General features: G+C 45.7%; 1 protein-coding gene across 12 annotated transcripts in view; it reads left to right on the top strand.

Annotated features, from left to right (window-relative positions):
• The window catches only part of LOC101469991 (uncharacterized), a 108382-nt gene extending 95353 nt beyond the window's left edge, over window positions 1-13029 (top strand). For 7 of the 12 annotated variants that reach the window (XM_076887890.1, XM_024799549.2, XM_024799552.2 and 4 more), the window contains 10 exons: window positions 69-326; window positions 1625-1799; window positions 1887-1949; window positions 4636-4928; window positions 5658-5714; window positions 7587-7679; window positions 8359-8440; window positions 8564-8676; window positions 12372-12564; window positions 12727-12886. In XM_076887890.1, coding sequence (XP_076744005.1) covers window positions 69-326; window positions 1625-1799; window positions 1887-1949; window positions 4636-4928; window positions 5658-5714; window positions 7587-7679; window positions 8359-8440; window positions 8564-8676; window positions 12372-12564; window positions 12727-12734 — 1335 coding nt within the window. In that variant the 3' untranslated portion in view covers window positions 12735-12886. The other 5 variants (XM_012924036.4, XM_024799555.2, XM_024799551.2 and 2 more) reach the window with 5 other exon arrangements.

Genomic DNA, 13029 nt, shown 5'->3' with positions numbered 1-13029 from the left:
TTGGTTTCCTTGGTTTTACCCTCCATCCATCATCCATCCATCTCCTGCGTGTCGGTCCTGCATCGCAGCCTGCTGCCGGGGCAACCAAACCAAGCGCAGCTGCCAAAATGCGCCCGAGCACTGCAGGTGCTGCTGGTCCTGCTCCAGGCCTGACTAAGCGTCCCGTATCCTCTGTCGCCACCTCCACCCCCCACACTACAGACAAAAAAACAACCACAGCTAAAGCACCTTCCACAACAGCTGCAGGGTCTAAGCGACCCTCCACCACTTCTGCCAGCCGCCTCACATCATCCTCCACCAGCACGACACGTGAGCTTAAACCCAAGGTAAGTTTTAGCTAACAGGAAGCGGTCAGCGGCAGCAGCCTGCTCAGTTACACAGAGCTGCACGATTGACGTCATCACAATGAGTCCTTCTTATGTTTTGAAGTGATTTCATTAAACCTCATCCACATCGATCAGGACAACAGATTTCTTACTTCTTCGGCTTTTTCTAACTAAAGTTAGGATCAGCGGAGTTTCTAACAACCGTCTGTTTCCCCCGTGGTCATGAATCTTTGCCATCTGGTCTGTTTGCGTGCACAGGCTCACAGAGACGGTGAAAATGTAAATGCATGTAAAGTTTGTGAGCTGGAAATGCAGGAAAAAGCCAAGAGGGTTAAACACGCTGAAACATTTAGCTGTGCCTCTCGTTTGAATGAACAGGAGTGTGTTACTGTAGCCGTGTGTGTTATATGAAAATGTGTTGAATTCAGACAAACACACGAGTGGTTTTTATAATAACTATGCAGATATTGGTTTTTATCCACCGCAGGAGCTGCAAACATGCAGTTATAAGAATTAGTTTGTCTGTATATGGAACTGATATTATGTCAGGACGAAGCTGTGACACTAACCTTTCATGGCTAATGGCCCCGCCCCTCCCTGAGCCTGGGACTGCTGGAGGGTTCTTCCTGTTAAAAGGGAGTTTTTCCTTCCCACTGTCACCAAGTGCTTGTTCATAGGGGCTCATATGATTGTTGGCCTTTTGTATTATTGTAGGGTCTTTACCTTACAATATAAAGCACCTCGGGTCAAATGTTGTTGTGAGTTGGCAATAAAATAGAATAAAAAGTTCCATTTATTAATTGGCTTGTCCACTTTAATGCCTTGTTCCCCAAAAAGAGCAGTCAACCTTCTGTCAGCCTCTTCTGCTGAGCTCCTTAAAGGTAAACACTGTTGCACCAACAACATATTAACAGCCCTGATGGAGCTGCAGGGGTGCAGGGTGACTCATGTTGCAGGACGGCTCGGCTGAATGTGAAGGTTAGCCTGCTCTGAGGGTTACAAGAGGCAAACACGCTGCTGAGTGAAATGTGTAACCATCGTTGAGGGCTTTGGGTCCATATCTTCCGCCAATTGGGGCAAAATCTTTGACCTGAATATCTCAGTGAGGCCAGCGAACATTTGCTGGACTGATCACAACATCCAGGCACACTGAAGATGCTTTGTGACCTAATTTGCTGCTGCCTGTTTTGTTGATTTGATATCCCTTCGCAGATGCTTGCCCATATTCATTCGTTTCTTCTCTCTCTTCCTGGATGACATATTACCTCGCCCAGATTTATTTTTCTCTTTCTTTTCAGACAACAACAGAGAAGCGCCCCCTAGTGACAAAGTCCAGCACTGCTGCCTCAAATCAAACAGGTTCAGCCAGCAGAAACACGTCTGCTGCCACAGCAGCCAGTAAAACCACTGCACCAGTGCGCACGGCAGGATCTGCTCGCACCACTACCACTGCTGCAGCCAGAAAGCCTCTGGGTATGTGTGTGGCTTTCTTTACACTCGGTTTATTTATTGTGTTGATAAATTACACGACTGACAAAGGTTTAAACATTTTCTTTTTAGCCTCTAAGACAGACAGCAAACCAGGAGAGGAGAAGAAACCCAGCGCCCCGAGGACTTCGACAGGTAGAAACCACTACAGTGTCCGACCTTATTAGACTTTGACTTTGTCGTTAGTACGAGCAGAGCAGTTTCATTAGGCCTCGCTCAGAGTATTAGTTATATTCTCTCGGGCTGGCTCAGACGCCTGTGTGTAGTCTCTTTATTTTCCTTTGTTAGTACATGTGTAAGCACATGTTTGTGGCTCGGTCATTCTAAGACTTGCAGATAATACATTTAATAATAATAATACAGTTTATTTATAGGCACATTTAAAGACCCTCAAGGTCACCTTACATTAGTGCAACAAACAAAAGAAGGTAAAAAATAGACTAAGACGGAGTCACAATGAAGTGCATGCTGTTAGAACTGTTGGAGAAAATAAAGCATGAGGACTCAGGTGTGATGGGGTTGAGCAGAACTATCCGTGGCCACACTTATATATACAGTATGGGTGCAGTGAGAGTCTGCCTGTGCCACCTTAGAGCTACCGAGTCTTCTGACACGTGGCACAGACGAGTAAAACACGCCCACTAATCAGCTGAGTGCAGCGAGTACGGGTTCTGTTTGGGTTACAGCACTGCTTTAACTCTTTATGGCACAGATTCAACAAGGTTCAGCTGGAAACGCTCCTCAGAGGGCTTTGTCCTTTTTTAGATGACAGCATCATACAGATCTCCTGCTCCACATCCAGCTCAGAAAGCTAACGCTAAGAGCAGAATGTGCTTCAGCTGTGAACCGCTGATACGTATGGATCCGACCTTTGATGCTGTGTACACCTGTAGTTTAATCCTGACCCTTCTCAGGCTCATCACACCAGGTTGTTGTACAGTCTGTTTGTGAGCTCGTGTGAACTGTAGCCTGTTTTGTGTTCGTTGCTGACATGAGGTGTGGTCTTCTGCATTTTTCAGACCGGTCTCTATAAAGGCCAACCCATCTGGCACCGACAGCCAGGTTCAAGGTCACAGTCGATCATTTTTCTCCACATTCAGATTCTCAGTTTAAACTTCAGCTGGTCATCTTGACCATACCTGCTTGGCTAAGTGCTTTCAGTTAGTTATCTGCATTAACAAGCTGTTGAACAGGTGTACTGAAGCCACTGTGTACAGCTCGTCCGCTCGGGGGTCGACACTGTGGTGCATGTTCTGTTCTCAAGATGGGACAATACTTTAGTTAGAGTGCTGCACAGTCCAGTGTAGATACAGACAGTTGTATTGCAGTTGGTATTGATGTGATGAGGGAAAGGATCCCGTGGTACTCCGCAGTGCCCCCTCCCATCTGTGCCGTCTCTTTGCATATGTTTCTCTCCTGTTTCTTCTTCTCTGTAATCCTCTCCTCACTTCGCGTTTGTGGCTTTTCTCCTGCTGTTGACAGAGTAGTTTGTTTTGGCACCAGGAGAGCTGTCAGCAGGACTGCGGCACCAGAACGCACTCATTGTGTCCGACCGTGACAATGCTGGGCAGGCTTATGCAGAGGGAGGCTTTACTGCTGAAAGGCTCTGGAGAGTTAAAAACCTTCACCGCAGCAGCCTGTGGATTACTGTCCCCTTGCTGTTGACAGGAGTTTGCAGCTCTTTGCTGATGCAGCCTCAGCTCGTCTAAGCTGCCAGGGTTCATGCAGAAAGTCAAATTACTCTTTAGAAACATGAAGGCGAGGGGGAGGATTTCCTCCATTAAATATGTCTTAACGGGAGCCGGAGATATCCGACAGGCTCTCGGGGAGGACTGACAGCAGGACACGTGGTCCAGGATGCCTCAGCGCTCTGAAAGAAGAGTTGGCATACAGTCCAGCCCAAAGTGTGTGAACTGACAGATTTGAATTGGTGCAAATGTTGCACTGCATCAGTGCAGGCTGGCTTAGGATGCTGGAGCTAAAGTGTCTTTACTCAGAGAGGATTACAGCACTGAAAATCAATGGTGTTTGAATATCTCCCCTTTAAAAGATACGTGTGGTGACTGTACCAGAGAAAAGGATGCAGACGGGGTTTTTGTATATTTTTCTGTAATGTTAATTTTAGGTTTTTATGCTAAGGTTGATAACGGGCAGCGTTGTGTGTTCGTTATTAGCCCTCATGCGTCTTTGAGAAGACGCGGAGCAATAATGTCGGAACTCTTAGTCTTCCTGAAAACGCGTCTTTAAGATGCTTAACAGAGAGTTTAACATCATTGGAAATAACCGAGCTTTACATTAAGAGCTGTGCATTAAATATAAAGCCAGAGGTGATTATCCTAGCTTACAATAAAGACAGGAAGTCTGCTTGTAGCAGTATTTATACACTGCTGCTCAGAAATTCAGGGTCAGATGCTCGAACCACCTCAACTGGCTCCTTTCCAGTTGAGCCCTCCCAGATGGTTGAACTTCTCACCCTCTCACCCATCTGTAAGGGAGAGTACCCGCGATCTCATCCTTCTGGTCACTACCCACAGCTGGTGACCGTAGGTGAGGGTAGGGCCGTAGATCGACAGGTAAAGTGGGAGCTTTGCTTTCACTTCACCACCTCAGACTGGTATAGCGTCCGTGAATCGCTACCTAACGTGGTGGAGTGGTTTGTGTGTCCGGGGGCTCCTGCCTTGGATATGCATGCCCACCATATTTTATTTTGCTGTTTTACCCTCTTTTTTTTTTTCTAAGTCTGGTTTGAAAAAGCTGCGATCATAACTCCAGTTTGGCAGAGAGATCTATAAAGCTCTGTATAATTATTTTCTCCCTTTAGCTGACTCAAGCAAGCCTAAGACCACCACCACCCGCAGCACTGCCTCCACCACCACCACCACTGCCTCCCGCACACGAACCACAGCAGCCAAACCAGCAACGCCATCCTCCGCCGCAGGCACGGGGCCAGAGAAGAAGCCCCCGGTGCCCCGCGCCCCGCGGGCCGCCTCTTCAACCACAGCGACCACCGCTTCCCGGAGCACAGCTCGCCCCGCCACAGCTCCCGATGTCCGCAACGTCCGCTCCAAGATCGGCTCTACGGACAACATGAAGCACCAGCCCGGAGGAGGGAAGGTAGGTCTTCACCGCTGTATGAGTGTGGCATGTGGTCTCTGACACCGACTGCACATGGACTAACAGGAAGTGGACTGTGCAACTCTGATTTCACGTCTGACGCTGACCTCTTGTGGGTTCCTACCTGTCCAACCCACTAAAGCCTATCAGCTCACTCACTGAAGTAAAATGGTCCCCATAGTTCTGCTTCTTCTCTTTTTTGCGTGGGATTTCCTCTGCATGTACATCTACTGTCATTGTAGACACACAACTTCCATCAAGGCTCTTTAGAAAGAGGATGGATGTTGAAAAGGTTTACGACACTGGTCTCGTGTAGTTTTCTGTGAATGTCAACAAAATAACAGCTAAGATATGAGATCAGGCGGTCGTTGCTACAGGAAGTCCAACATTTACTTGATGGACAAAAGCTGATTAATTTGCAGTAACACAGAAAATTAACCTTAAATGATCATTTTAAAAATGCCATTTCATTCATTGGTTCTGTTGTTGCCCTGGTTTCACAGTCCGATGGTGTAAACAGCAGAGCACTGAGTACTGTGGAGTCGATGGGGTTGATCGGGTTCTGCTTGTGCATGCACTCTCCACTCTTCCTCGCTCCCCTCCTTCTTTTGTCCCCTCACTCCTTACCTTCACCGCTGTGCTTCCAAACAATCTCTGCACTCTGACCTCGTCCTCCTGTGTTTTTTAACGAGGTGTTGTTGTTGACCCTGTGTGGACTTGTCTCCCCAGGTGCCTCCTTCCTCTCAGAGCAGGGGTTTCACCTCCAAAGAGAGCAGCCAGGGCAAAGTGAGTTCCCTCTCCATCCTCCCACCATGACCCTCTTTTCTGTTGATATATTTTCCAGTTGCCTTTCTCTGCTTCTCATTTCTGTTGTTTTTTTATTAACTCGACCCAGTGAGAGCACAAGAGCAGGCTAGCCAGTATACTGGAGGCTCTTGAAATTGCACACGCCTCCTGTTCTCTCAGTTTCTCCCAACACGGGCATCAGACGTGTCTGTGGGGAAATTAGTTATCGGATTATTTATGGTTAATTTGTAATTAAATTTGAACCCTCTGCTCATTAATTAACCAAGATAATTAACCCTGGCCTGGGGTTTGAAGCAGCTTGTGAGTTAACACAATGCAGAGAAGCTGTTTGAAGCAAGCCGCTGCTCTCCCAGTCTAAATCTGTAGTTTGTGGACAAAGATAAAACGTTCGATTCCAAACGTGTTACGATCCATAGACCATCCAGGGAGTCTAAATGCATTTTTCTCAGGTTCATTGCATTACAAAAGTGACAGAAGCACACGAATTATTCTTTGACCTTAACTCATTTAAATGTTAACTGTTAACGGGCGTCCGAGTCACTGAAGTCCAGATAAAGATCAGTCACACATGGACACAGTCACCTGCACATGATTGGTACGTGTGATCATTACCTTAGGCTGTATATAAAAGATGGGCATGGCCAGTGTGGGTCCACCCACTGATCATAATTTACACATGAACACCATGCTGTGTTTAGTGGGACTTTAAAAATAGACGTTTACAGCATAAATTCATCAGGAACGTGCTTACTGAGCTCACAGACTGCAGTGCAACCAAACTATGTTCTGGACCCAGACAGCTACAGACGTCATCTATGGACCTTTCAACTTTTCAGCTTGTTGCTCTTCTTCTTTTGTCTCCGTCTTATTGTAGGTCAGGGTGACAAAACAAATAGAAAAACACCAAAAAACACAAGTTGAATAAAAAACAACAATTGTAGGAAAAACTGCAGCAAAAGCTTAAAATTAAATCAGAAACAAAACACGAGTGTTTCTGGGACACAAAACTAAATGAACTGCACTCATTACAAGTAACATTCAAACATGCTGAATAGAAGCAGAGGACTCATCGGTGCTGTGAGGGAGGTGCAGGTGTGTTTTATCGATGTGTTTCATATAATACTGTAGATACATGTTGACCTTTAGCCTGTTAGCCTGTTAGCTTGTTAGCTTGTCACTTCTCGTGTCCCCAGAAACGCTTCTGTTTTCCTTTGTGATTTAGTTTTTAGCTATTTCTGCATTTCTTCTATTTTTCACGTGTTTTATTCGACGTCTGCTGTGTTTCATGAGCTTTTGCATTTTTCTGTCTACTGTTGTTTTGTTAAGGTGTGTTTGACCTCTCAGGGCCACCGTACTAAACTCATTTGGATGCAGAATGTGTGTGTTGGGTCTAGCAGTCTAACCTGACGTATTGTAAATAATGTGTGTGTTTTAATTCTTGGTGTATGTTTAGTTCAGCTAACCAACGTGTGCGGCAGCGTCTCCGTTTAAAGAGTTTAATGAGGGTCCGAGACGTTCACGTCTGTATGCTGTGCTGCATGTGTGCGCTTCATAAAGCAGGTTCGGTGTGCTCTTTGGGGCCTTCAGCTGTCCTTTTCTCCTGGTGCTCTGTTTCCATCTTATTTAAACAGCAGCGATGCTGAACGACCGGCTATGTTTAGCTAAAGAGAACCTCGCTCCGCCTTCTATCCTTTCCTTTCTAACCCTACCTGTGATGGTGACTTCTTCCTCCCTGCACTTTCTCTTCTTGTTTCTGCTTCTGTTCTACCTCACCTCTCCTCTATCATCTCCTCCCCTCTTTTCCCTCGCTCTTCTCTGCTCCCCTCTTGCTGCTATGCTGTGTCCATATAGGTTCAGATAGTCTCCAAAAAGCTGGACTTCAGCCACGTCACATCTCGCTTGGGCTCCAAGGACAATATGAAGCATGTTCCTGGTGGAGGGAATGTAAGTACTGTCTGGCCCACAACCAGAGCCCACATGTCCCGGCCAGTTAGTCTGATATTTAGAGCCCATTAAAATGGCTCGAATGAAGGGAAGGCCACAGATGAAATGCTGTAAGAGAGGCACAGTGTAAAGAAGAGAACTGTAAGACGATGTTCGTAACGTAAATGCTGCTCTTGGCTGGAAAATGGAGCTTTGTAGTTGTTGGCATGCTGGCCAAGCTTAGGTACAAGCCCCTCCCCAGAACCTGCTTCACACTCCCGCTCGCTTCCTTAAAGTTGTCTTGTGTTGTCCCGCCCTCCCACTAACCTACTAAACCCTACTCAACCCAACAGGAGCCTCTGCCCTCTGATTGGCTGTCTTGGTTCTGTAAGGACAAAATCACTGAGAGAAATCTGGGGTTTCTGGTTTCCTGCAATGATGCTGTGCCAAGCTCCTCCCTTTAGTCTCTGTCGTGGGTTCAGCACAAACATATTTCACAAAAAAACATTTTTCTACAACACGGACGAAGAAACTAGAAGATGCGGTTTGTTCAGCGTGCTGTTTGTCCTGATGCTGGTAACTCAAAGTATAATCAGGACGTTGGGTTTCTTTTTTCTGATTGGTCCTTTTATTCAACCACAGTCGAGCATTTTTACACGAATCTGTGGATTAAAGAAGGAACATTTGTGACATTCAACAGGTGCAGATTCTCAACAAGAAGGTGGACGTCAGTAAGGTGACGTCAAAGCTGGGCTCCAAGGACAACCTTAAGCACAAGCCTGGTGAGCTAAACCTGTGTGCTCTGAGTTTGCAGTCATAAAACAATGACAATGAATCAATACATCAGCACTACAGGCTGTCTGTGACTGCACAAGCTTGCATCTGCGTACATGTGTGTGTTGCAGGAGGCGGCGATGTGAAGATCGAGTCTCACAAAGTGAACTTTAGGGAAAAGGCTCAGTCCAAAGTGGGCTCCATGGACAATGTGAGCCATTCACCTGGAGGAGGAAACATCAAGGTGAGATCGCGAGCCACAGCCGTGCACGCTGTGTTTACGTCTCTCTGAATCCACTGAACTGTTTCTGATCAGTCAACAAACTAAAGAGTGAAAACGATGAGCGCCAGCTGCAGCTGGGGTGACTCGCTTTCATGAATAAAGAAAGTAGCGCTGTAACAACAGTTACAGTTAATATGAAGGACAACTGGTGAGTCAGGGTTTGGTACAACACGACAGAAAAAACAAAGAAACGTTTTTTTAAATTTATGTCCACAAATGGCGATAATGGCCTTTATCCTTACATTACAGCACTAACACACTCTCATCCTCCCAGTACGGACATCCACTGTACAGTGCTCATATTAAACAAAGTAACAAAAGTACTTCTGGATGTCAGCGACAGGGTACATGACCTCGTCATGGTCATCCCTGACTGGAAGCAGAGAAGCCCCGCCCACCTGCTATTCACTAGTGTTACAACCCAAAGCAGACCTTCAGTACAGAACGCTGCGGCACCAACAGCTCACACATTACTCCAGTTTTGGCTTCTCTTCATTGGTTGTCAGTAAATTTTAGGTTTCATTTTAAAATAGTAGTTTTATCTGTTAGAGCTCTGCACGGTGAGGCTCCCCAGTTTATCTCTGACCTGCTGAGCACTTAGGTCGTCAGGTCAGAGGTCACTGTTGGTCCCACGTACAGGCACCAAAGCTGTGGAGCTCTGTTGTCTTTAGGCTGTACAGACTCCATCGACTCTTTGAAAGAGCAGCTGAAGACATTTCTATACAAACAAGCTTTTAATTAATGTTTTATATTATTATTTATATTTCTGGTTGTATTGTGAAGCACTTTGTGATTTGTATCTGTGAAAAGTGCCATTTAACTTACTGACGAACTGGGTTTGGTTAAAATCACAACCTCCGATTTACCCTCTCAAGGCCCAAAATAAAGAGAATATTTCAATCATGCAACCTGACACACAGTTTTCTGCAGATTTCATCCATATTTAACGGTGAAAAAAAAACGCTCTTGGTATTAAAATGAAGTGACTGCACCCGTGTTTCTAAATCCCTCATGAGACTAACGACACTTATGATAAATGAATAAAATAAGAACAATATAGATTTTTTTAACCTTATGTATGAAAGCTGCAGTTTCACAGCTTTTTGTGTGAGCTGTCCACTGTCAGCAGGGCACAAGATCCAGGCAGATATGAATCCAGAAGTGAGACTTGAGGCAGGAGCATCAGCCCTGGTCTCAAGGCTAACTTTGCTTGTAGCTTGTAGACAACAATTGTTGTGGAGTTTATGTTCTGGGAGCTCGAGTCGACATAAATCAACTTCTCCTCACAGGGTGAAGCAAGGACATTTCAATAAACAGTCACAACTGAATTTAAGTTTAAAAAAGACCGAACCTGCTTCTTCAGGATTGTCTTGGCTTCATTCTCACAGACATAGGATCATTTCATCAGAAGAATAATCAGAATAAAATAATAATTTATGAAAAAATCCCGTCCTGAAAATCACTGACACGTGACATCAGAACCTTCTAAAACTGCTTTGCATCTGATGTCTCGCAGCATCGCCCTCTAACCCTGACCTCTGTCTGAAGGACACTGTTGTGAATTCAGTTCCTTCCGGTCTGCATGCGTCTGCATGTTAGTATTTAAAAATGTGTTACATCGTGGGATTACTTGTGTATCGGGGCAAAAAATGAAGACTCTGGCTTTTTCCGTTGGTCTTGTTCGGCCTCTGTGTTGGTAATGACATGTAAGGTGGGATGGCCTCACACACCGGCCTCGAACCCTCCTCCCTGCAGCCAGCTTCCTGTCTCCTGAGCTTGCTGTTGTGAAAGCGTCTGGATGCTCCCCCAGCACATTCAGAGACACAGAAAGCAGCCGTGACAGATAAAGGGCCCATTTTTTGGTTTTGGTTTTTTAATAAAAACTGAAAACGTTCAAAATGTTCATGTTACATAAAAGAATGGATATAAATTCACCAGTTCATCAAATGATAATGATGTCACCTGTCCCCTCAGCCTATGGCAGCCTGTCTGTTTCATGGTCACCACATCGTCACATCTTCATCCTCATTCACTAGTTTGCTTGCCCGGTCATCGTGATCTTCGTGATCATTGCTACGAATAGAACAAACATCAAAATAAGAGAGCCTATTTTTAGCACTGATTTGCACAGCTTTGTAAAATGTATCTTTATTTTGGAAGCAATGAAAGGATACAGTTTCCCCTTTTTCCATTCTGCAGAATCCAGATTTATGCAGAACCTGAACCTTTGCAACCGTTGCACAATCCCATGTTTAGTGTCTATTACTGCTCCTTCATTACAATGCACACACACACACACACACACACACACACACACACACACACACACACACACACACACAGTCTCTTAGGCGTCTTGCCTGTGGTCGTTCCGTGGAAGGGAAACTGTTTCCTGGCTCATTTCTCAGTGTGTTCCCAGCTGTTCAGGCATCTTTGGTTCATTCTGACAGGTTTTGATTTTTGCTTTTGGAGAAATTGTTACAGTGACATTAAATTCGTCCAAGATAGAATAATGTTCAATTCAATTCAGTTTTATTATGTAGCTCCAAATCAGCAGTCAGCAACAGTCTGCTCATGGATCCAAACTGGGAGCAGAAGAGGAAAGCTGAGAGCTCGACTTCAAAAACTGTAGGACCCACGACTAAGGCTGCAGTGTGAGAGTGAAATGCTCTGTTGGGTTGACCTTTAACCTTATTATTAAAGAACTTGTGTGTGAGGAGAAGGGTTTTAAAGTGGGTTTAACTGGGAGAAGCTAATGTTGGCACTTTGTAGAGACGTGTCCTTCACATTACATCAGCTTTGTTCGGTGATGAGTTTGACTTTCAGTTATATTTCTATCATTGCATTCATTGGGCATGCTCAGATGTTATTTGTAATATTGTATTCTTAAGTTGTTGTTTTTTGGGTCTTTTGTATTTCCATCTCTTTTCCACTATGAAAGCTCTGAGTTCCCAACCAAAGGGGAAAGGATCCACTTTCCATTACTGATCCAGTAGTTTTACCTCAGAGTGCAGCACTGGGGAACAGGTGGAACAAGGATTTTGCCGAGATCATTCCTAAAGCTGTTTGCACACATTAACTCAGGACACTGCAGTGGAGTCCTCACTGACAGTCTGACCATCAGGGACAATTTCAGGTTCGTAACCTGGTGAATCTTTGGGGAAAGGACGAGCACACTTCTGGTTCCACTCCTGAATTAATTCCCTTTTGGACGCTTCATCTGAAAATAAGTCACCTGCTGGGGAGACCCAGTTCTCATCACCAGCACTGATCCTTCACTGAAGATGCTAACCTGTACAAGTCTGAGGACTATTTTACAGAATATCCTGGCAAAATCTGTTATTTCCACCTGTTTTTAAGTCGTAAGACAGCAATGTAGGTTAAGTCGTTTTTCTCGCTGAACCTTTCAGAGCTTCCATACCTCACCTCAGTCTGGCTCCACATCCTTCTAGCTGCATTAATCAAATTCTTGTCATCTAAAAATGTCTAAATAAATTACTCATAAGCTGCTGTTTGAAGAACTTCATGTTGCTGTTCACAAAAAAGTTATAATAATAATTAAAACTTATAGTTTTACGTCTCAGCCATGATGATGGAGATTTGGAGCCAGGTTGTTCCATCCCCACCAATTGACACATCCTGCTATGTGTTTCTAGGCTGAGGGGGCACAGGAGGCAACAGAGGGGAGTGGGGACCCCCTGAGTGGCAGCCCTGCCCCGGCCCCAGGCTCCGAGCCAGGGCAGGCTGGGGGCCCCGCTGCCCTGAAGAATGGGTTGAAGGACGGGGCTCCCTGTCATAGTGAGGGCCTCCAGGAGCCCCAGGCTCTGGACTCACACATCCCAGAGACAAGTAAGTATGTGTCGGTGTGTTAGTTTGGGTGGGATCCCCACATAGTGAACCAGGAGGAGGCAGGAAAGGTTTGATGTACTTGTCCTGCTGAGCCGAGTGTCTGATTGTTGTGCTGTCTGCAGTCCAAAGCTCCTGATCACATCACCATCTTTTATCTTACAGGCATCTAATTCTGCTGTCCCTCTGCCCTCCTCATTTCAACTCCCCCCCTCAACGTCACCGCCTCCCCCTCTCCCACCTTGTCTTTCCTGTTTTCCTTCTTTGTTCTTGTTCTCTCCCCCTCTCCCTACCTGTCCTCCCCTCCTCCCCCCAAACGTTTCTGCTTTAGATTGAGTCTTTCAAGCTCAACTTCCGCGAGAATGCTCGCTCTCGCACGGACCACGGCGCTGACATCGTCACCTGGCTAGCCCCACAGGACAACAACAGTAACAGACCCCACCCACACGGCTCCTCTTATTCCCTACA

This window comes from Maylandia zebra, linkage group LG9, assembly GCF_041146795.1.
Source record: "Maylandia zebra isolate NMK-2024a linkage group LG9, Mzebra_GT3a, whole genome shotgun sequence".
In the NCBI taxonomy this organism is placed as follows: Eukaryota; Metazoa; Chordata; class Actinopteri; order Cichliformes; family Cichlidae; genus Maylandia; species Maylandia zebra.
The sequence above is the reverse complement of the archived record's forward strand: the minus strand, read 5'-3'. Positions and strand labels throughout refer to the sequence as shown.